General features: G+C 47.5%; 1 protein-coding gene across 1 annotated transcript; it reads right to left on the bottom strand.

The window, feature by feature from the left end:
- Window positions 1–17,485: 17,485 nt before the first annotated feature.
- On the bottom strand, window positions 17,486–22,688 carry LOC138299599 (uncharacterized). The gene is made up of 2 exons (XM_069237994.1): window positions 19,933–22,688; window positions 17,486–19,406 (listed from the first exon to the last, which is right to left on the bottom strand). Exons 1-2 carry the CDS (start codon window positions 21,078–21,080, stop codon window positions 19,295–19,297), a joined length of 1,260 nt encoding a protein of 419 aa, XP_069094095.1. The 5' UTR covers window positions 21,081–22,688; the 3' UTR covers window positions 17,486–19,294.
- Window positions 22,689–24,846: the final 2,158 nt, after the last annotated feature.

Genomic DNA, 24,846 nt, shown 5'->3' with positions numbered 1-24,846 from the left:
CATAGAAGCGAAGATGTGTGGGGCAAGTGCAGAAGACTGTCACCGACTGCAAGAGACGCTGGCATAATTACAGTCACCAGACAAAGCAGAAACTGGCCAACATCCTGAAGGCAGCAATGCAGACCATAGAGGGAGCCCAGCACCGCAGGAGGAGCTGGATGCCTTAGAGGAGCGAGTGGCAGCTGTCATCCCAGATGAGTAGGTGGCTGGAGTACTAGGACAAGATAGTGCAGCATACAAAGTGACAACCAGAGCCACAGGGTAGTTATCAACATGGGACAATGGGGGCAAAATAGTCATATTGTGCAGTGCAGTTAGTTATGTCTCAGTGCTCCACTGTGCTGTGTGCAGGGCAAATGGCAGGAATTAGCATCAGTTAAATGGCATAGAAATGTCAGACACACTGCCCAAATACATGTTGCACAACTCAGTCATGCTCCATCACGTTTCTCCGTTCCATGTGTGAGGTGTTGCACCAGTCCAGGTCCACCCTGTGTATACTAGCATGTGCAGTGGAACCTAGAACATTACTCACCAGAACTACAAGTCTCACAATACAAAGTAAAAAACATGGACTGGAATAACACATCTTGCATGGACACTTGAACCCTGCACAACCTGATGGTCACAAGGCAGTACACCTTGCACCATGAGGCCACTGTGTCTTACTTGGGCCCATGCAAATGCATCTGGTATGTAAAGCAGAGGAATGGGTTGGGCTTGTCACAGGAGAAACAGTTCAGCTGAGAGGGGGTTCAAGTGTGAGGTATGTGAAGTTTCAACATATAGGAACATATCAAGAACCGTGTGTAAAATAAGTGCTATGACAATACCTAGCAATCAGGTGTCCTGATGTCTGGGGTGAGACCACACAGATGTCAGCTGCCGTGTAGAGACCACCAGAACCCATGCCAGGACTAAAGCAGATTAGTTCAGAGTGAATGCAAGTGATGCACACCATAGAACCATGTGTGTTGAACACAAAGATGATGTGTAACCCAAGTGGGCCCCTGGTTGCGCAGTGCAATGTAAGCCCTGGCTGAGTAGGATGCACTGCCACTGTGTCTGAATGGGGAGACATTGCATTGCAAGGAGGTCAGACTGGATATGTGTTCTGCAAGGCAGCCTGACCAATACAGATACACTGCTGTGTCTGACAGTGTCACACTTGTGTTGCAGCCTGGTAGGGATGATAAAGAAGATCCCATTGGGGTGCAACCTCCCACATGTGATGTGATCATGGGTGAAGATGTAGCATGTGGCAGGAGGGAGTCTGAAGGGAAATTGGCTCACTGTGCCACATATGTCTTAGTTGGAGGATGTGAAATAGGGATCTGTCAAGGTACATAAAAACTAATCTTCCAACACAAAAGGCAGGATTCAGCGTTGGTTGATGACTGAGAATGTGCACAATTATGTTGCAAACATGGGTAGGTACATGTCACCAATTCCAACACTACTACCATGTGGGGAACAGCTTGGCCCATACCCCTCCATAACAGCCAACCATGTCAGTCTATTGGATATTATCACACATATTTTAGGTGCTGTAGGCATATGAGAGTCAAAGTATAATCTGTGTTCCCTCACTGTGTGGCATTAAGTTGAGTCCCTGGCACCAAAAGAGGAGTGGCAGAGGAAGCCTGTACATGAACAAGTGAGTGGGCCTGATGCAAAGGCTGTGTCATACTATGCAGATACCCAATCCTGCCAATTATCAACTGAGGTGAGTATCAGTGCCAGCAACCTAACTGGTGTGACTGGGCCCACCCCTCAGATTTGGTACATGGTACCTACTGGCCACAAATATAAAGTCAAATACGCATCCAAAAAAATCACATGAGTATACACAAATAGGAAATACATGGTGAGCACATGCCCTCATATATTCCTGAAGTGTAGCAAGGTTGGTCGGAGTATAAAGCTGTACAGGATATGTGCTACCAAATAAACCCTTGTACATATGAATGTGCAATGTATATGCAAGGCAACAAGGCACAGTGCCATACTGTACAATGTAAAGGCCAGATGGCAGGATCATAACTAAGTCACATGCAGACCCACATCACCTGCACAGGAACTGTGGGCTGAATACTGGCCACAGAGAATGCATTCACCCTGGAGGATAGGTGCAATGTGCAAAGTAGTCTTGTCAAAATTGTACAAAATAATCAGTATGGGGATCAGGGAAGAGAATGCAAATCACCATGGCAGATGTTGACCTGATCTCTTATCATATGTGCAGGAACGGTTGGCACAACAAGCTGTGTAACTTTGTTGCAACATGTGTCAGCTCACAAAAGTCAGCCTTGTCACACAGTAGTTATGTGAACAAAGCAGACATACTGCTATCTGAAAGCCAACTACATTGCAACTTGCACTCAATACCTCCATATAACAGACATCCTACACATCAATGTTGAACTGAAATTCACATATCTATAGCAGGTTGGATTGTCAATCAGATTCCTCATGTCAACATCTAACGTAGAACACCATTAAATTATCTCTCGCCTCATTGAAGAGCATGTACCTACATCTCATGACCAGCTGCTGATCCAGGATGACAACCTTAGTGAAGATGACAACCTGCCAACCATTGACCAAGACACTCTCTGACAAATCTTAGCCTCCTTCAATACACCATCTCCGGTTGAGGGAAGGGCCAACAGTATTGCGGGGTCTCCAGGGAATCTACCCAGCACCTAACCAAAGCTACCTGCCAGCCCACCCCAAACCCTTGTCTCTGAGGGTCCCCAAGTTGAACACCAACATTGTGTGGTAGGAATTCAGCGGGAGATGCTAGATGTGGTGCAGGTGGGGATAGAAACCATGGCTTGCACCCCTAGTAGTTCTTTCAGTCCCAATAAGGACACCTTAGAGGCTATAAGAGGCACCTACCCTCTGCTCTGTGGCCTCGAACCGACCCTGGCTGACACCGCTGGTGTCATGAGGCAGAGGCACGAACAACTGCCCTGCCAAACTAGCACCAGCAAGCTTGCCAAAGAGCTGGGGGCAATCCGCAACATCCGTGAGTCCATTGAGCAGAAACAGGACATATGCATCGCTACAATGGATCCCTACCACCATGACATTGGGGCTGTGCTGGCAAACCAGCAGGCCCTTCTCAGTGCAATGCTGCTTCACTTGTAGGCAGAAAGAAACAATGCTACGGATAGGGGAATCCAAACCTTTAGCCGCTGATGTGTGTGTGCCTCCATCGCCTCAAATGCAAAAACAACAGATGATGGACGGAATGCAGAGCAAATCAAACATTCACCCACAGTCACAGATCTGGATTTAATCCATCAGATATTTTGCTTGCCATGCCATTCCAGTTTGGACCCAGCCATATGCAAATCAGTCTTGACCCTGTTCCCCATGGGAACAGTCCAGCATGAACTGCCAGGCCAGGTCCTCCCTGGACCAGAAAAAAGCATCCTGGGACCGGTTTTAGGGTATAACCCTTATCAGCCAGGCCAGCTTGAATCTGGTGGCATAGCAAGGACGGGACCCACATCTGGGCATACCCTTCCCACTTGGGGCCACAAATGCAAAAACAACATATGATGGATGGAATGCAGAGCAAATCAAACATTCACCCCCAGTCACAGATCTGGATATACAAATCAGTCTTGACCCTGTTCCCATATGGCTGGGTCCAAACTGGGGTGGCATGGTGAGCAAAAAAACAGTGGATTAAAACCAGATCTTTGCGACTGGGGGTGAGTGTCCGCATACTTCAGCATTCCGTCCATCATTTGTTCTTTTTGCTTCCATTGCCTCAGGCACCAACAACACCTCCCTCACAAGAAGCACCACACACATCCGCAGAGTAAGATGTGTACTCCACCTCATTCTAATATAAAACTACCAAGTAGCATTTCTCTATGCCAAATAGCCAGTTTCATCTTTGACCACTGCTAATGACGACACCAGTGTACATTCCAACTGGTACTGTGCTCAATTTGCTGTCTCAACTGGTGATCTCACCCACTTGTGGACTGTGGAAATGGCTGATTTTCCCTACTGGCAACTTGATCCTTCTCTCCCTCACTGAAACACTCAGTCCAACCACATGTACAATGAAATTTATCCCCCATGGGCTCTGTCTGTGTATCCTATGGCTCACAAACAATTCTGGGGGTGTTGCCCCAAGGACTGCCCCTTGCTCTTAGGTTCACTTGTAAATAAAATCAGTTACCAGATCCAGCTTGTTGTATGTCTTTTCATGATCAAATGGAGTAGACCATGGTGGATGTGCTGCCCATAAAGCAACATATTCTCAAAATGGAATTGTGTTCAATAGACCCATGGCAAAATCAGCACAGGCCAAAGGCAATAGTATATGTGAACCATTTGTGCATCTGAACTAGCAAGTAGTTACCCAAAGTCACATGCATGAAGTGCTACAACTAGCAATCAGTCAACGGTAAGTCCAAATAAAGTTACTGTCGAGGTAGGGGACACTTTCTTGGATACTAGCCTGGTATCAACACTGATTTGACAATACATTGGTGCAAGGGAGAATGTGTAGGTTGCTGCCAACGGTGTGTGACCCAACACATCCTTGATTACTCACTTATTCATCCGTTCAGAACATGGAGCATAACTTCCACACAGTGCAACAGAAAGTGAATGCCTGTTCTGGCTATGTGTTCTTTCACAGCAAGATTGCCACTTTCAGTGCACAGCCACATTGGAAGATCTCTTAAGTGACTTCATTACAAACTTGACAGTAGTTACTCCTTAGGTGCATCATCCAGTTACACATGTATATGAACACTGCCAGGAAAACATATAACATGTGCTTAATCCAGCAAAAACATATGTGACATCTGCCAAACAGTTAATAAGGGAGCAGTTGTGAAAGTACATGAAATATTTTTTTATTATAAACACTATTGAATACTTAAAACCTAACCTAAAACTGACCTACACTATCTAAGCAATCCTAAGTAAACTATATCTAAACAAAGCAATACTAAGTAACCTATATTACCTTAACTTTAAACTTACCTAACTTTAATTTATCCAACTCTACACATATTAAAAATCAACCTCCAGCCCCCTTAATACACATTCGGACATGAGACAAACATAGACTACACCTATACATAAACTAAACATTAAAACCTACACAAATATTTTTTTTTATACATTTGTATATATATATTTTTTTTTTAATACATAAACTCAATATTGACCCCCACCCAATAAAATCACCTACCCACCCATCTAGCCAACTAACAACTATCAAACACTAAAATTCATAAAAGCACCAAAACTAACCTGACCTATCCCCATTCCAAAACCTGTCCTAAACTATGCTAAAATGGTATGTATAAATTAGATCAAACGAGGTGGGGCAGCAAGTTAGAGGCAGTCCTAAGCTTGTGTGTCAATCGGGTCCACAGTTTGCTGCAAATTCCTGACCATGTCCATCAGTGTGGCCACCTGCTGTTCCAGGTCAACCAGCCTCAACTTCACTTCAGCATTGTCCTTCAGGACCTGCTGTTCAAAATCAGTTTTTGCCCTGGTGTTGTGGTGAAAGCCTGTGGTGGAACTACCGGCTTTTCTGTAGAGTGTCCAGAACTGGTGCCAGATCACCAGCTTGGGACCCCTCAAACTCAGCACTGGTGCTTGTCCTGTCTTGCAGTTTCTAGCTGCGAGAGGGTGATCTCCATGTCCCAGCTGCCTTCCACTCCTTGTGCTTCCTGCCCATGCTCCTGAAGGCCTTGGCAACCTATTGAAGGTGCCAGTATTGGATCCAGTATGCCTTCTCCTGTTCTTGGGTCATGCTGTCTATTGGAGAGGATGGACATATGTATCTGACCTGGCTGAAGTTGTTCAATTCGTCATCAAGTACATGCATGAACAAATGTTACAAGCACAAGTGGCATGTCTAGCCAATAAATTGGACATCCATGGAGTGAAGCATGACCAACTGCCATAAGAGGCATCTTCCTTTCCTGCAGTTAGAATGCTATAGTGCTAGTTTCTATCCCTTGTAGGTACATAAAATGGCTGTGTCTGGCATCATAAACGTATACACGTGAACATTAGGACAGATTGTGGACAATGATGTTGTATACACATGGAATGGTACACATGGTCCATCTAGGTACTTCTTGGGGGATGGTCAGGCAGCATGCAACAGGATATGGAATACGGCCAACCACCTCTGTGAAATGAGTAATGTGTAGCAAGTACTCATATTGTGCCTCAGCAATGCTTCACTGCCATGGCAAGAACACAAGCCCACACACATTGCAGCATATAATGACTCAGTGCCAGATAGTTGTAAAATAGATGGAGTATGGTTAGCTAGCTTCACATCAAGAGACCTGTTGGACATCTTTCCAATACTGACTCGTGGATGTACCTGGAACACTAATACTTAGATCACGTAATGAAATTCAAGATGGTTTAGTTACCTTAATTCGATTCTCTAAAATAGCTAGAGCTCATCAAATTACGTGTAAACATCAGGGTTTTTTAACCACTTGGGTAGTCTTCTCAAATAAATGTAATGTTGTGCTGGTCAATTTCTATAATGCTGTTTGGAATTCTGGGTGTCAAATTGAGGTGCTTTTCTCTGTTTTGCTGAAATTGAAGTGTAGAATGGAGGGTTCTGGGTTGGCTTTTTGCACTGTAGTGGCAGGGGACTTATAATGCCAAAATAGTGAGTTATAGCACTATGGAGAACCCATTTGAACAGGATCACAAGACAATGGTCAGTAGAAGGGACACATGATGTGAGGGGTGGGGTGTTGATTAAAGACTTGAGGAGCCTAGGCCTCCTGAACTTCGCCGATCTGGGATTGGTGGGCTCACATGAGGCTCCCACTTGTGTTGGTAGGGGGGCTGGAACCACAATCAACTACATTTTTGTGTCCCCTCCCTTAAAGAATATGGTCATGGAAGGTGAAGTACTAGTGCAGCATTTTAGTGATCATAACCCCCTTAGAATTTCTTTTAATTTCTCTGAGAAAATGCGGAAATTAGTGAGGGGTGGGCCGGACTCGGTGAGACCTAAAGACCAGGGTAGACGTCTCGGCTGGAAACAAGTTAATATTCAGCAACTAACAGAGAAGGTAGCGGGTAAAAACGTAATTATAATTTTGGGAACACTCTTGGCTGATTCTCCGACCCCAGGGGAAGTCATGGATGCTATATCCATTTTAAATAGAGCCTTTAAAGAAGACATGACTGCAGCTGTCCAGCCCCGTGCAAGCTTCAGGGGGTTTGGTTTACTAAGACCTGTTATGAGGCCAAGCAATCTCTGAGGAAGGCTTTGAAGAGTAAACTGAGAGACATAAACTTAGTAAGAGATGCAAGGGCCCTTTATAAATCTGTCCTGAGGGACAGAAAACAACAGCTTAAGGAGAGGGTTTGGGAGGAGCTGGAAAGGGCCACTCTATCTAAGAACCCCGGTCTGTTCTGGAAGGTGGTCAATAAGGGCTCTATTGAAACGGAAACTTCTGAGGGCTTGGGTTGCAATATTACCCCTGAGACGTGGGTGGCCCACTTTTGTGGAATTTTTTCTGGATGCCCTACAGGAGACCAAAGGAGTGATCAGCAGGGACACTCCCCAGATCTAGCTATTAGGTTTAACCTAGAAGAGGTCAAGGAGGTGCTGCAACGCAGTGCGAGTCACAAAGCCCCGGGTCCTGACACTATTCCAATGGATTTACACAAACATTGTCCACAGCTGTGGGCACCAATTTTGCTCACTGTTCTCAATGCGGCAGTGAGTGGGGGAATCCCTGCTAGTTGGAGATCGACATGTATTGTCCCCATTTACAAAAAGGGCAATCGTAATGACTCGAAGTCGTATCACCCGATTTCTCTGCTTGACTCCTCAGTAAACATTTTGGGTCGGATTATTCTCAGTCGCATTGAGGATTGGATGTCTGACAATTCAATCTCGTGTGGGCTCAGTACGGCTTCAGGGAAGGGTTAGGTACCCTAGAGCAGTGTTTAAATATGCTTATGCTGATTGGCAAGTATACACAGGCCACGAGGTGTACCCTGTACCTTGCTTTCATGGACCTAAGTTGCGCCTTTGATAAGGTAAGTCGTAGTAAGCTCTGGGATTGGCTTACTCAGATGGGCATGGATCCTCTCATTGTGGAGCTGCTTCGCTATCTGCACTCAGGTACCAATGCTAATGTGAGTGTTGGGCAGCATGGTGAAAGTACTGAGTTGTTTGAATTAAATAGGGGAGTGTGACAGGGGTGTGTTTTGGCCCCTACCCTTTTTCTGCTGTACACAAATGGGTTGTTCGATTTTTTAGCTGAGAGATGTAAGGATGCTCCTAAAATCAATGGTAAGAGTATTCCTGTATTGATATATGCAGATGATGCTGTTCTTATGGCCCGCACCATGAACAGTTTAAGTGAGGCAGTCAAAGCTTACGAAAGCTTTATGACTTGGAGATAAATTGCAGCAAATCTCATTTTATGGTCTATGGTAAACCTTTAAGTACCGTGGGCATCTTAAAATTAAAGGATCAGGTGAGTGGAAAGGTGCAGGATTTTCCCTATCTTGGAGTGATTTTTGATGATAAGGGCACGTGGAAACCCTGTATTGGCAAGAGTGGGAGGCTTTTTAATTCTACAGTAGGTGCTTCGTTTGAATTTGCTGCCAGGGTTGGTAACAAACCTATAAAGCCCCTGCTCGAGGTATACAGGCGTAAATGCGTTCCAGTTTTGTTGTATGGGGCCCCACTCTGGAGTTATATAGAAAATAGGACCCCTGTGACTGAGGAAATTGTTTTTGTAGAAGGCTTTTAGGGGTGGGTCAAATACTTCTGGGTTTTGTTTGCACCTTGAGTTGGATTTGGATCTCAATGAAGACACCATTAAATTAGCTCCTGTTTTATTGTAGATTTCAATATGGACGAATGAATCTGCGCCCCTAAACAGGGAAATCCTGCGTGATTGTTTGCGATGCAATCACGCTAAGGAAATTCCCTGGTTGGCCTATGTAAGAAATGTTGTTAATGCTTTGAGGCGTCCAGACATCTTTGATGCTCCAGAATATTTTTTAAATGGTAATGGCCAAGAGGGAGGAGACAGAACTAAAAAAGAAATCAGTGAGGGATTTTATTATGATAAACATTGGGGTGGGCCCAGAGACCTACCTCTTGGAGGTCAAAAATGCATGGGAAAGGACCCTCATCAAGCGTTTTCATTTGGGGGTGATCAGAACTAATCTGTGCTTCCCGTTAGGGCAGTTTGATCAGAACACCATAAGACTGTGATGGTGTTTCCCTGCAGACCCTAATGCCCTTTCCTACGTTTTGTGAGCTATATGCACCTTTTAGGAAACAATATATAGTCACCCTTTTGAGGGACAGGGGTTTTGTGCAATACCGTCCAGCTTTTTTATGGTTATGTATGACTTCGGAAGCGATGGTGTGGCGAGGGATTGGTTCTTTTCTAAAGGGAGCAATAACTTGGTGGAATAGTGTACATTTTTAATTATAATGTAGTGTCTATACAAATTTTTATTGTAAGCTTGGTACCATCAATTTTGAGTTTTATTATGTTGTCATATTAAGGGGGTTTCAAGGTCTAAGAGATTGTTATGTCTTGTGTATTTTTTGACCTGTTAACTGTCTAATAACCGGGAAAGAGCCTTATTGTTAAAATTCGGAGTTGGCATTATGGGCCTGATTACAACTTTGGAGGAGGTGTTAATCCGTCCCAAAAGGGACGGTAAAGTGACGGATATACCACCAGCCGTATTACGAGTCCATTATATCCTATGGAACTTGTAATACAGCTGGTGGTATATCCGTCACATTTGGGACGGATTAACACATCCTCCCAAGTTGTAATCAGACCCTATATGTTTTATGCTATTTTCTGGTTATGGGATCCTTGGAGGGTGAAGTGTGTTTGTGACATTGGCCCTCATTACAACATTGGCGGTACCGCCGTGCAGAAGACCGCCAACACACCGCAGCGGCCGCGGAATTCCGCCACAGCTATTATGACCCACATCTCGGAATCCGACAAAATTCAGACACCCACACAAGTCCGCCACACCAAAGTCAGTGATAAACTGGCGGAAAAAAAATCTCCACGTCACACCAACAGAAATACGCCCACACTATCACGACACACGAATCCACGCGGCGGTCTTTCAACCGTGGTATTCCATTGGCGGTACACACTGCTGCGCTCAAAATACACACACTCCTACAAAACACAGCCACATTGGACAATTCCAAATACACACACCTGATACACATACAAACACCACTCCTACACACCCAATACAATATAAAACACACACCCACATCACCCACAGACCCCTACGACCACTATTACAGAGAGAAGGCCAGAGAGAGACACCACCATCCACAAACTAGCATCCACAGGCACACAACACCGTCACCCACTCAACTTCCACGCACAAAACACCACACACCACTACATATCACCACACTTATCACCACACACCATCCCACACATCACCTACACCACCCCATGGCACAGCAAAGACACCCCAGGTTCGCGGAGGAGGAGCTCAGGGTCATGGTGGAGGAAATCGTCCAGGTAGAGCCACAGATATTTGGATCACAAATGCAGCACACCTCAATTGCAAGGAAGATGGAGCTATGGTGAAGAATAGTCGACAGGGTCAACGCAGTGGTGCAACACCCAAGAAATTAGGAGGACATCAGGAAGAGGTGGAACGACCTACAGGGGAAGGTGCGTTCTTTGGTCTCAAGACACCACCAGGCGGTTCAGCGGACTGGCGGCGGACCCCCACCTCCTCACCCACAACTAACAACATGGGAGGAGCAGGTCTTGGCGATTCTGCTTCCTGAGGGCCTTGCAGGACTAGGTGGCGGAATGGACTCTGGTAAGTCAAACCTTTAACTACCATATCCCCCACCCTACCTGCATGCCATCACATACCCCCACCCTCGCCCCATCCCTATCACTCCAACTCCTCACAAATGTACCAATATCACAAACAATCCATCCCAACACAGAGCCCTGTATGCAACACCAACGCATGAACACCCATCACTAAAGCATGCCCACTGCAGATACCCATACACCTCCCTAAACCATCATCACACAAGCCCCCACACAGGAATGCCAGCACTGGGGTACAGGGTCACCCACCCATTGCACACCATGACACACACAGATGCAATAATCATGCCTTTCCACCCCTGCAGGACCACTACCCAACGTCACCAGACATCTCCACTCCACCCACAGAAGAGGCCCACAGTGATGACAGCACCTCGGTCCACCTGGATCTAGATGACCAGCCCGGACCATCGTGGGCCTCGGGACAGTCGGTTCCCCTCACACAGTCACAGGCCACCACAGACCTTCTCCATCTGGAAACACCAGCACAGCACCCACCCGGCCGGCCCATACCTCTGTCCCCAGGACACGTCAATCAGCTGTGTGTCCACCACTACAGGGAACCCAGGATAACCCACCACCCCAACAACAACAGGGACCTGGGGGCTCTGGCAGTGGGCACACGGTCCAGGGGATGGAGGCCCAGGAACACAGGGGAACTGGGAGGGCTGCTGTGCGACAGGGGACGGACAGGCCAAGGGAACCCACTCTCCACGAGGCCCTCTCCTCAATCATGGGAGCATACCACCACTCCCAGGAGACAATGGCAACGGTACTGGCCAAGTTTCAGGAGACCCAGCGCATGCAGGAGGAACAGTATTTGGGCTTCAGGAGGAACTCAGAACCATCAGCTCCGCCCTGGGCACAATTGTAGGGGTGCTGAAGGAAGTTCTCTACACCAGAAGGGACACTGTTTCACTACAAGGGGCCCCTGACACTAGCATGGACGATGAACTGCCCACCACCTCTGCCGGCGCTAGTGGACAGGAGGCACCGCCACAGGACCACCACACCAGCACCCCACCCCCTGCAGAGGGAGAACCACCCCGCAAACAGTCCCTGAGATCCAGGAACAAGACAGAGCACGATGCCAAGACCCCCGCCAAGAAATGAGACCACCCTGATTGTCATCCCACTGTCCCACTTTGTCACCTTGTACATATTGAAACTGCTCCAGCTCCACTTCCTATGCCCATATGGACAATGCACCTGTGAGACTAATAGACTGGACTCTGCCATGGACATTCCTCCGCTATCACCCCTCACCATTTCACTACCCCCTCCAATATTGAGCATTTAAATAAACACACCTAAATCACAAAATGATCTGGAGTCTGTCTGTGATTTCGAAATAGTGTATTAGCAATTACAGTGACAAACTGTTCAGGAAATAGTAATCACAACATAACTATGTCACACAGCTCTAGTCCCTGAGGAATCTAAGCAGATGACACACGTTGGGACCCACACCTGTGAAACCGTAAGGGAAAGTGACAACTCAGTGACCATACACTGTGTGAAATCGACAGACAGGATAGAGGTAGAAGGGTAAAAGTACATATAGTAGGCAGGAATGTATTCTCACCTGTGTTTCACTAGAAATATTGCTGGATGACTGAGTCCCTGTTCTGCATGTCTTCTTCCTCTGCTGCCTCCTCATCACTGTCCACAGGCTCTACAGCTGCCTCAACACCGCCATCTGGACCATCCTCCTGCAGAAAAGGCACCTGTCGTCGCAAAGCCAAGTTGTGAAGCATACAGTAGGCCACGATGATCTGACACACCTTCTTTGGTGAGTAGAATAGGGATCCACCTGTCATATGGAGGCACCTGAACCTAGCCTTCAGGAGGCTGAGGGTCCGCTCGATCACCCTCCTAGTTCGCCCATGGGCTCATTGTAGCGTTCCTCTGCCCTTGTCCAGGGATTCCTCACTGGGGTCAGTAGCCATGACAGGTTGGGGTAACCAGAGTCACCTAATAGCCACACACGGTGCCTCTGGAGTTGACCCATCACATAAGGGATGCTGCTATTCCGCATGATGTAGGCGCCATGCACTGAGCCAGGGAACATGGCATTCACATGGGAGATGTACTGGTCTGCCAAACATACCATCTGTACATTCATCGAATGATAACTCTTCCAGTTCCTGTACACCTGTTCACTCCTGTGGGGGGGGGACCAAAGCCACAACGGGTCCCATCAATGGCACTTATGATGTTGGGGATATGTCCAAGGGCATAGAAGTCACCTTTCACTGTAGGCAAATCCTCCACCTGAGGTAAAACGATGTAGCTCCGCATGTATTTCAGCAGGGCAGACAACACTCTGGACAATACATTGGAAAACATAGGCTGGGACATCCCTGATGCTATGGCCACAGTTGTTTGAAAAGATCCACTTGCAAGGAAATGGAGCACTGATAGCACCTGCACTTGAGGGGGGATTCCTGTGGGATGGCGGATTGCTGACATCAGGTCAGGCTCCAACTGTGTACACAGTTCCTGGATTGTGGCACGGTCAAACCTATAGGTTATAATCAAATTACTTTCCTCCATTGTCGACAGGTCCACCAGCAGTCGGTACACCAGAGGATTCCGCTATCTCCTCACATGTCAGAGCAGATGGTGCCTATGAAGGACAACAGCGAGCACAGAGTCAAACAACTCAGAGGTATGTACCCACAGTCTACACAGAACACCATTCATTCACAAAATGTGGCCTGTATTTGTGTTGAGAGTAGGCCTAGCTATGTGTGATGCAGTTGGTAACTAGGCCATGTGGACCCCTGAAATAGCGGCTGCCTGACCTATAAAGTGGGACAATGGGATGTGAGGTAACTGCGCTGGCGTTGTACACCGTCGCGGTAGGCGGTCGAAGACCGTAGCACAATGCTGCATTGGTTAACATTAGACCCTATGGGTCCCAGGAGCCAATGACGATGTACGCCGGCGGTGATGGTACGCACCACCGCAGACGTGACCGCCTCGGACGTGACATCCAGTTTCTATCTGTTGAATTACTCGATACCTGATCTTCGACAGGAGAGGACCTCCACTGCAAGTGCTGCTGTGACCTCGGTCTGGAAGAGACAATGGCTCGTGCGTCTGGGGAAAGGGCCCCTGCCTTCACATCAGAGGAGTTGGAGAAGCTTGTGGATGGGGTCCTCCCCCAGTACAAGCTACTCTACGGTCCTCCAGACCAACAGGTATGTACACAGGGAGCATGTTGTATGGGCTATGCCTGTGTGAAGAGTGCTGTTTATAAGATGGAAGGGGGCAGAGTTCTGCATGTATGAAAGACGGTGGGTGCATGTGCCACATGGCAAGGGTAGGGATGGGGCCACTCACTTTGACGGCGCAGCTTGTAATGACTTCTCTTCTTCCCCTGTACATTTCATGTAGGTCAGCGCCCACCAGAAGAAGGATATTTGGCGTGCCATCGCCAAGGACGTCCGGACCCTGGGGGTCCACCACAGACGGAGCACCCACTGCCAGAAAAGATGGGAGGACATTCGCCGCTGGAGCAAGAAGACAGCAGAGGCTCAGCTGGGGATGGCCTCCCAACGTGGGATGAGTGCCCGTTGAACCATGACCCCCCTGATGTCCCGGATCCTGGCGGTGGCCTACCCGGAGTTGGATGGGTGCTTGAGGGCATCACAGCAGACACAAGGGGGTGAGTACACTCTCATTCAGCTGACTTTGCGAGCAGTGGAGGGGTCTGGGTGGGAGAGGAGGGCTGTGGGTTTCCCTAGGCCAGGGCGAGTTCCATAGGCTATGCCCCTTCGTAAGGCATGGCCCTGTGGCCCCCCACCCACCTCTGTAGAGTGCCAAGTACAGCTATTCATGCACCTGTGTCATCTATGTGTGCATATGTCATCCATAGCCTTGTAGGCCATTTCCCAGGAATTGCACTGTAGAGCCCAACAGCGCGATGTAGTGCAGGGGGCTTCTGTGTCTGTCTTGTCCGCCAACGGTAGCGGTAAGCCATGCACTCAACATGTCTTTCTTCTGTTTCCCCACCCTTTTTTGCAGTCTCCCTGTTCTTGTGTGCATTAGCCTTCGCCCAGTGCCCACTCACCCAGGAGGGTGGGCATCTCTTTCGCCCCAGGCACCTCAGCCGCTGCCCCTGTCACCTCTGCTGCCCTCAGTGAGGAGGCCATTGACCTCCTCAGGTCCCTCACTGCTGGGCAGTCTACCATTTTGAATGCCATCCAGGGTGTAAAAAGGGATTTGCAACAAACCAATGCATTCCTGGAGGGTATTCATTCTGGTCAGGCGGCCCTTCACCGAACCTTTCAAACTCTGGCCTCAGCACTGATGGCAGCCATTGTTCCTGTGTCTAGCCTCCCCCCTCCAACTTCCTCCACCCAGACCCAATTCCCTGTACCTCTGCCTATCCCAGGCACACCATCAGACCAGCCTGCACACACCTCACTACACAAGGGAAGCTCAGGCAACCATAAGCACCACACATCCCACAAGCACTCACGCAAGCATCATAGACATACAGACACACCAACATCCACTGCCTCCACTGTGTCCCCCTCCTTGTTGTCTCCCTCCTCCCTCCCAGTCTCATCTACACTCACACCTGCATGCACTACCTCTACAGCCACTACGTTCCGGACCAGCACACCCACCAGCACACCCCGCTCCCATGCAGTCACCACCCCCACTAACATTCACACGTCCCCTGTGTCCTTTCCCAGTGTGTCTGTGACGCCCCCTCCCAAGATACACAAACGCAAGCACACACCCACCCAACATACATCCACCTCACAACAGCCTCCAGCGCATGCACCTGCACCCAAAGCCACAAAACTTACACCTCCTACAACCACCACCTCTTCCTCCACTCCCAAACCCCCTCCAGCTACCCGTCCCAATGTCTCCAAACAACTTTTCCTGTCCACCCTTAAACTATTTCCCACCACCCCCCTCCCCGTCGAACTCATAGGTCCCGAACTAGCACCTCAGCCACAAAATCTCCGGGACCAGTGGTGCCTGTTGTCACAGGTATGTGGAGTGCACCGGCCACCAGGACAACCAGTGTGTAACGGAGCCAAGCACAGCCAGTCCCCCCCCCCCTGTGAAGCACCATAAGTTGGCCAGCGCCCGGCGGGAGAGGGGGAAGACTCCAGCCACCCAAGCCGCTCCCAGGGGTCCCGGGGGGAGTATGGACTCAGCTGTGACTCCTCCCAAGGTGGGGAAGGGCCAGAAGAAACCCAGCAAGGCAGGGAGGAGCAGCACGGCAGAGAAGACCGCCATCATCCCCGCTGGACAGGAGGGCCCCGCCAGCCCCATCGTCGCTGCCCAGGAGGCAACCGCCAGCCCCATCGTCACTGCCCAGGAGGCCACCGCCACCCCATCATCGCTGCCCAGGAGAACACCACCAGCCACAGCCCAGCTACCCAGGAGGACACTGCCAGCCACAGCCCAGCTGCCCAGGAGGGCTCCCCCAGCCACAGCCCAGCTGCCCAGGAGGGCCCTGTCAGCCACAGCCCAGCTGCCCAGCTGCCCAGGAGGGCCCCGCCAGCCACACCCCAGCTGCCCAGGAGGGCCCCGCCAGCCACAGCCCAGCTGACCAATGAAGGACCGCCAGCTCCAGCCCAGCTGGGCAATGAAGGACGGACCGCCAAATCAAGCACCGCTGAACAGGGCAAGGACCGCCAAGTCAAGCACCGCTGAACAGGGCAAGGACCGCTGAACAGGGCAAGGACCGCCAAGTCAAGCACAGCTGAACAGGGCAAGGACCGCTGAACAGGGCAAGCACCGCCAAGTCAAGCACCGCTGAACAGGGCAAGGCCCGCCAAGTCAAGCACCCCTGAACAGGGCAAGGACTGCTGAACAGGGCAAGGACCACCAAGTCAAGCACCGCTGAACAGGGCAAGGACCGCCAAGTCAAGCACCGCTGAACAGGGCAAGCACCGCTGAACAGGGCAAGCACCGCCAAGTCAAGCACCGCTGAACAGGGCAAGCACCGCTGAACAGGGCAAGCACCGCCAACTCAAGCACCACTGAACAGGGCAAGGATCGCCAACTCAAGCACCGCTGAACAGGGCGAGGACCGCCAACTCAAGCACCGCTGAACAGGGCAAGCACCTCCAACTCAAGCACCGCTGAACAGGGCAAGCACCGCCAACTCAAGCACCGCTAGCCCATGAGAGGCAGGGGCACTGACGCAACAGGGACCGTCACGGGGTGAGTGATGCACTCTGGGCACCAGTCCCCCTCCAGAACAAGTGGAGACATGCATCCACTACGTCTGTCCTTGGCAGAATGAAGCACTCTGGGCACCAGTCCCCCTCCAGAACCAGTGGAGACAAGCATCCACTACGTCTATCCTTGGCAGGATGAAGCACTCTGGGCACCAAGCCCCCTCCAGAACCAGTGGAGACATGCATCCACTACGTCTTTCCTTGGCAGGATGAAGCACTCTGGGCACAAAGCCGCCTCCAGAACCAGTGGAGACATGCATCCACTACGTCTGTCCTTGACAGGATGAAGCACTCTGGGCACCAGTCCCTGTAGTGCTTTCCTCTTATTTAGTTTCTAAGCACTAACATAACACAACAGAAATGCACTTCTGAGGTCAAAGAAGACTTTTATTGTTATTTTATTCTTCCCCAACCACAATGTTTATGAATGAATGACGAATTAGTAGCTTTCAAGTCCGCGTTAATCAAACAAAATATATCAGTTTGCAATATACACAGCAGGTTATATTTATAAGATATTGAATGCAAAGCAAAACAAATACTTCACCGTGTAGGAACTATTTACAGCTACATCTTTCTAAGGTCTGCAAGCTGGGGACCCCTGTCAGCCGCGAGAAAGAGTGTCATCTACCCACACGGGATGCTGGCAACTGGCGCCAAGCTCCAGCACGAGGTCCGGCAGATTCGAATCTGACTCTCTGCAGCCTGTTACATTCGTTACAAAGGTGTGCCCCCTCCTCTCAGACCTGGGAAACTGAGCAAGCCTTTTGGAGACTGGCCAGGTCTCCAAGACTACTCCTGTTCCCAAGCTCAAGGGAAGAGAAACAACGCCCATGTACTCTCTCTTATCAGGTCTAGTCTACTGTGAGAGCAAAACATCTTGGTTCTCTGGTGCAAAAACACAGCTTGGAAAAATACAGAACTATTCTCAACTGCAATGTCTAACTCCACGTTAAAGGCAATGGGCAGCTAACCTAAATATCAAATGCAATGTCATGTTAAAGGCAATAGGCAGCTAACCTAAATATCAAATGCAATGTCTAGTGTCATGTCAAAGCCAATAGGCATCTAAGCTGAATACAAAATGCAATGTCTTATATCATGTCAAAGCCCATAGGCAGCTGAGCTGAATATAAAATGCAATGTATAATATCATGTCAAAGCCAATAGGCAGCGGAGCTGAATATCATGTCAAAGCCAATAGGCAGTTAAGCTGAATACAAAATGCAATATATAATATCATGTCAAAGCCCATAGGCAGTTAAGCTGAATATCATGTCAAAGCCAATAGGCAGCGGAGCTGAATATCATGTCAAAGCCAATAGGCAGAATATCTAATAGCATGTCAAAGTCAATAGGCAGCTAAATTGAATACATCATGTCAAAGTCAATAGGCATGCAATGTCAAAGCCAATAGGCGGCTAGACTGGATACAGCATATCAAAGCCAATAGGCAGAATACAGAATGTAATGGCTAATGCAATGTCAAAGCCCATAGACGGCTAAACTGAATACAGAAAGCAATGGCTAATGCCATGTCAAAGCCAATAGGCACAATACAGAATGTAATGACTAATGCAATGTCAAAGCCCATAGACGGCTAAACTGAATACAGAAAGTAATGGCTAATGCCATGTCAAAGCCAATAGGCGGCTCAACTGAACAAAACATACCATGTGCTACTGGTGAACATTGAGCAACTAATATGCGCAGTGGTGAAACACAAAGTCATTGGTCAAAACAAAACTCCATCAAATAGCAGGACATTCCGCCCTTTGACCAATGAATTTTTGTTTCACATATCTCATATTTCAAACAAACAAAAAAAAACATTATCAGCAAATCAAATTTCAATGATCAAAGCAATCCCTGTAAAGCAATAGAAGTGAATTAACACATTGATTTCATGACCTTTTCACATCAGATACATCTACATAGAAAAGACTGGGCAATTTTTTTTTTTTTCTGAATGAGTCTCTAATTCAACAGTGTTAGCAATTTGATGTGGCATGAGTTCTGCTCATGTAAAGGTGCACGGTCCACCTGAAAGGTTTTCTGGAAGGTAAGAAAAAGTCAGAGTTCCATACGAGAGGGGAAAAAAAAAAAACACAGCAAACAAGTTGAACTTGAACTGAAGGCGCAGTTTGCGCAAAATGGATCCATGGTGCTGGCACTTTACTCAGCCCGGTTCAGGTTGGGGATTCGGTCCCTTCCCCGACCCCACACGCACACACCGGAAGGGGGACCACACAGCACACTCAGGGACAGTGGCGAAACGTGGTAGGATCTGCAAAAGAAACAAGTATGACTTTTCTTGCAAATAACATTTTTCATTTAAACTGCACCCTTCCTCTTTCTTTCCCTGTTTTATAATCAGCAGGACGTTTTTGAGGCCCTTTGTTATATTTTCTGCAGGTTCTGGAGGATCACTTGGGGCTTCAGCCCACACATCAGAACTGAGGTTTTTATCTGCTGCGCCACAGCTCCCCTTTTCTTGCACTGTCAGAAGGGCTGGGGCAGACTCCTTCTTTACCAAACCTCCATTCACTGCATTTTTGTCAAGTTGGGCCATTCTGTCTCCAATTTGTATGAATGAATCAGATTCTTTTCTAGGTATCAGTATAATTTCGATTTTGCCTTGGTAATTTGCAGCAATCACTCTCCCTAAAACCTGATCACTTTGCCATTTCTGTTCTGGTAACTTTCCTCTCCCCAACTGCTCTGTGACTGCTTGCATGACAGATTGCTTTTGTGCGTGCTGCACAGTTTTTATCAAATCTAGGGGAATGTGCATCTCTCTCATCTCTGCCCACCTGTAAGTGGCCTTTTCACATTTCTGGGGCACCCACATAGCCATCCCCACTAAGGCAGAATTCTGGGTGAACACTTCTCTCTCTGCATTTTTCTCATTAACATCTGCAAGGTAATTGAACCAGTTAGGTACAAGCCATGTGGCTAAAACATTATCAAAGAACCAAAAATCAGCGTAAAAATTACACATCTCACGTAGCTCTTGCTTTAAAATCTGACACACATTATACAACGCTGTTCCTTCTACGGTGCCAGAAAACAACATTTCAGTCAATGAATCATTAGTAAAACAAACATGCTTTTTATCTTCAGTGGACACGAATTCAAATGGTGCACACAATTTCATTGGTAATTCTTTTATCTGTGGTACTCTAGCCCTGTCTTGCAAGTACCAGATCCATTGTATGATTCTAGCTAGGGGCACTATTTTCTTCCCTTGTTCATGATTTAAATGTACATAAGTATTTCCTTCTTGCACTGCGCAGAAACCTAAAGTCTGCATTATTTCATTTGCCAAATCACAAGCGCGCAGCTGCATATTATTTTTCACAGTGACCATGTACAAAAGTGTTAGGATTTCTCTCAAATGAGGGCTATTCTTTTTCCAAAAATCAAACAAGCTAATGAAACTCGGGGTGTCTTGCTCTAAAATCCTTCGTTTTACTTGTGCATTTTGCAACGTAACTCGTAAATCACATTCTGGTCTCTTGTCCCTGTTATCAGTTAAGGAATGCACTTTGGCTGCCAAAAACCCTGGCTCACACGGAAACTCAGTGCAGCTCGGAGCTGTCTTAACCCCCTCATTACTGGAATGGGACAAGAAAGATTCTTCATTTTTATAACTTTCAGCATTATTTTGAATTATCGTATCCTGGCTAATTTGCTCACGTAAATTCCTATTTTCATGTTCCAACTTCCTACATTTCTCCTGCATTTCTCTGTAAGCAGATAAAGGTATCCAGACCTTTCTGTCATCATTACTTCCAAAACACACGTTTTCTACATATATACAACAGGAATTATTTCTCAAAACATTATCAGGCCTTTTAGCTACACATGCATTTTCTTCTGTAATTCCCCAAACAGAAAACAATTCACAGTTTTTCTTAGCACCATCAGGCAGTTCATCAACACATGTATTCTCAGACATGGTCTGCCGTGCTACTGTGATTCTCCAAACAGAAAACAATTTCTGTAATTCTCCAAACAACAAAAAACAATTACACTTTTAAAGTGTGCACTTAGAAATCTACTAACTCGTCAAACCCCTTTTAATCACCTCTTAATCACCGACCCCACTTCTGGTACCAATTGTAGTGCTTTCCTCTTATTTAGTTTCTAAGCACTAACATAACACAACAGAAATGCACTTCTGAGGTCAAAGAAGACTTTTATTGTTATTTTATTCTTCCCCAACCACAATGTTTATGAATGAATGACGAATTAGTAGCTTTCAAGTCCGCGTTAATCAAACAAAATATATCAGTTTGCAATATACACAGCAGGTTATATTTATAAGATATTGAATGCAAAGCAAAACAAATACTTCACCGTGTAGGAACTATTTACAGCTACATCTTTCTAAGGTCTGCAAGCTGGGGACCCCTGTCAGCCGCGAGAAAGAGTGTCATCTACCCACACGGGATGCTGGCAACTGGCGCCAAGCTCCAGCACGAGGTCCGGCAGATTCGAATCTGACTCTCTGCAGCCTGTTACATTCGTTACAAAGGTGTGCCCCCTCCTCTCAGACCTGGGAAACTGAGCAAGCCTTTTGGAGACTGGCCAGGTCTCCAAGACTACTCCTGTTCCCAAGCTCAAGGGAAGAGAAACAACGCCCATGTACTCTCTCTTATCAGGTCTAGTCTACTGTGAGAGCAAAACATCTTGGTTCTCTGGTGCAAAAACACAGCTTGGAAAAATACAGAACTATTCTCAACTGCAATGTCTAACTCCACGTTAAAGGCAATGGGCAGCTAACCTAAATATCAAATGCAATGTCATGTTAAAGGCAATAGGCAGCTAACCTAAATATCAAATGCAATGTCTAGTGTCATGTCAAAGCCAATAGGCATCTAAGCTGAATACAAAATGCAATGTCTTATATCATGTCAAAGCCCATAGGCAGCTGAGCTGAATATAAAATGCAATGTATAATATCATGTCAAAGCCAATAGGCAGCGGAGCTGAATATCATGTCAAAGCCAATAGGCAGTTAAGCTGAATACAAAATGCAATATATAATATCATGTCAAAGCCCATAGGCAGTTAAGCTGAATATCATGTCAAAGCCAATAGGCAGCGGAGCTGAATATCATGTCAAAGCCAATAGGCAGAATATCTAATAGCATGTCAAAGTCAATAGGCAGCTAAATTGAATACATCATGTCAAAGTCAATAGGCATGCAATGTCAAAGCCAATAGGCGGCTAGACTGGATACAGCATATCAAAGCCAATAGGCAGAATACAGAATGTAATGGCTAATGCAATGTCAAAGCCCATAGACGGCTAAACTGAATACAGAAAGCAATGGCTAATGCCATGTCAAAGCCAATAGGCACAATACAGAATGTAATGACTAATGCAATGTCAAAGCCCATAGACGGCTAAACTGAATACAGAAAGTAATGGCTAATGCCATGTCAAAGCCAATAGGCGGCTCAACTGAACAAAACATACCATGTGCTACTGGTGAACATTGAGCAACTAATATGCGCAGTGGTGAAACACAAAGTCATTGGTCAAAACAAAACTCCATCAAATAGCAGGACAGTCCCCCTCCAGAACCAGTGGAGACATGCATCCACTATGTCTGTCCTTGGCAGGATGAAGCACTCTGGGCACCAAGCCCCCTCCAGAACCAGTGGAGACTGTTATCCACTTGAGAGACTGTGGCTTTGCACTCCCCAGGATGCAGCAGTGGGCAACCCACCCACTGTAGAGACTTGAGAGACTGTGGCTTTGCACTCACCAGGATTGAACAGTGGGCAAGCCACCCACTGTAGAGACTTGAGAGACTGTGGCTTTGCACTCCCCAGGATGCAGCAGTGGGCAAGCCACCCACTGTAAAGACTTGAGAAACTGTGGGTTTGCACTCCCCATGACTGAAGAGTGGGCAAGCCACCCACTGTAGAGACTTGAGAGACTGTGGCTTTGCACTCCCCAGGATTGAACAGTGGGCAAGCCACCCACTGTAGAGACTTGAGAGACTGTGGCTTTGCACTCCCCAGGATGCAGCAGTGGGCAAACCACCCACTGTAGAGACTTGAGAGACTGTGGCTTTGCACTCCCCAGGATTGAACAGTGGGCAAACCACCCACTGTAGAGACTTGAGAGACTGTGGCTTTGCACTCCCCAGGATGCAGCAGTGGGCAAGCCACCCACTGTAAAGACTTGAGAAACTGTGGCTTTGCACTCCCCATGACTGAAGAGTGGGCAAGCCACCCACTGTAGAGACTTGAGAGACTGTGGCTTTGCACTCCCCAGGATTGAACAGTGGGCAAGCCACCCACTGTAGAGACTTGAGAGACTGTGGCTTTGCACTCCCCAGGATGCAGCAGTGGGCAAACCACCCACTGTAGAGACTTGAGAGACTGTGGCTTTGCACTCCCCAGGATTGAACAGTGGGCAAACCACCCACTGTAGAGACTTGAGAGACTGTGGTTTTGCACTCCCCAGGATACATCAATGGGCATGGAGGCCCCTCGTGGATCTGGCGTCGTGCACTCATCCGGCTGAGGTGCCCCCCCTTCCCTTCCGCCTGAGGTGCCTGTTGTATTTCTATCTGATGCCCCTGCAGTGTTCTCTCTGTTTTGATCTGGTATCGTGTGTGGGCCTCGCCCATGAATTTTGGGCCCAGTGGTCCACAGACTATAGATGGTGCAATACCTGGACTACTAATCTTGGTGTATAATTTCTTAATAGTGTATATATGTATATTTTTGCATACAGGATTTTGATATATTACAATGGTTACACTCATTTCCTTTTGTCTTTGCATTCTTCCGGGGGGGTGTAACTGTAATGTATAGATATGCATTGGTGTGTGTGTTGTAGTGGGTGGGCGTGGGGGTGTTACGTGTGTATGTCCATGTTTTTTGCCTTCCCCCTTCCCTGTGTCGTAGGTGCAGTACTCACCGTGGTCTTCGCCTCCGGCGTTGGTGCTCCTGGCACAGGAGCAGGAAGACTATTGCAGGAAGAATATGGAGTTCCGGCTCCATGGTGTCCTCCTACCTCGTGGAGTGTGTAGAGGTGAGCATTTTTCCTTCTAAATTCCTGTTTCCGCCATGTTTTTATTCGCGGTGAATCCGCCCCGGAAAAGGTGGCGGATTGGCCTGTCATAATAGTGTGGGCGGTACATTGTCCTCCGCCTGTCTGCTGGCGGTGACCACCGAGCTGTTTGTTTGTTCCGCCATGGCGGTCTGAGTGTTAAAGTGTCTGTCTTTGTTGGCAGTTTCCGCCACGGTCGTAATTGCAAAACATTTACCGCCGGCCTGTTGGCAGTCTTACCGCCGCTTTAACACCGTCCGCCAGGGTTGTAGTGACCACCAATGTGTCTTCCCAATCCTTTTGTACTTTTTGGTATTTTGTAAGCTGTATAAATCTCCTAGAGTTCAATACTTATTGCCTCTTTTTAAAACTCAAAGTTTTAAACAATGTAAAGCTGTTTTTTGATTTAAAAAATTGTAGTTTTCTTAAAGCAGTTATATATTATCTCAAAAGATTTTACTTTTAGATCATATTTATGTATTTAATATTGTTCACCCTTATAGTATTTCCTATGTGTCTTTTATACATTGTGTATATTTTTTATTATGATTGTCTTTGACATTCGAATAAAGAAGAATTGATTGATTGATCGAAATTCAAGATATTACTTGTGATCCTTGACATGGCCAAGCCTCTGTCCATACATTTC

This window comes from Pleurodeles waltl, chromosome 1_2 (genome assembly GCF_031143425.1).
Source record: "Pleurodeles waltl isolate 20211129_DDA chromosome 1_2, aPleWal1.hap1.20221129, whole genome shotgun sequence".
Lineage (NCBI taxonomy): Eukaryota > Metazoa > Chordata > Amphibia > Caudata > Salamandridae > Pleurodeles > Pleurodeles waltl.
Note: the sequence above shows the minus strand (reverse complement) of the source record. Positions and strands in the feature narration are given on the sequence as shown.

What these genes read in the sequence shown, in the direction of transcription:
- LOC138299599 (XM_069237994.1), bottom strand. Translation starts at nt 21,080, where the DNA reads ATGTCTGAGAATACATGTGTTGATGAACTGCCTGATGGTGCTAAGAAA. An exon ending in TGTGAAAAGGCCACTTACAG is followed by an intron (nt 19,407 to 19,932) that starts GTGGGCAGAGAT and finishes TTTCTTTTGCAG; the next exon opens with ATCCTACCACGTTTCGCCAC.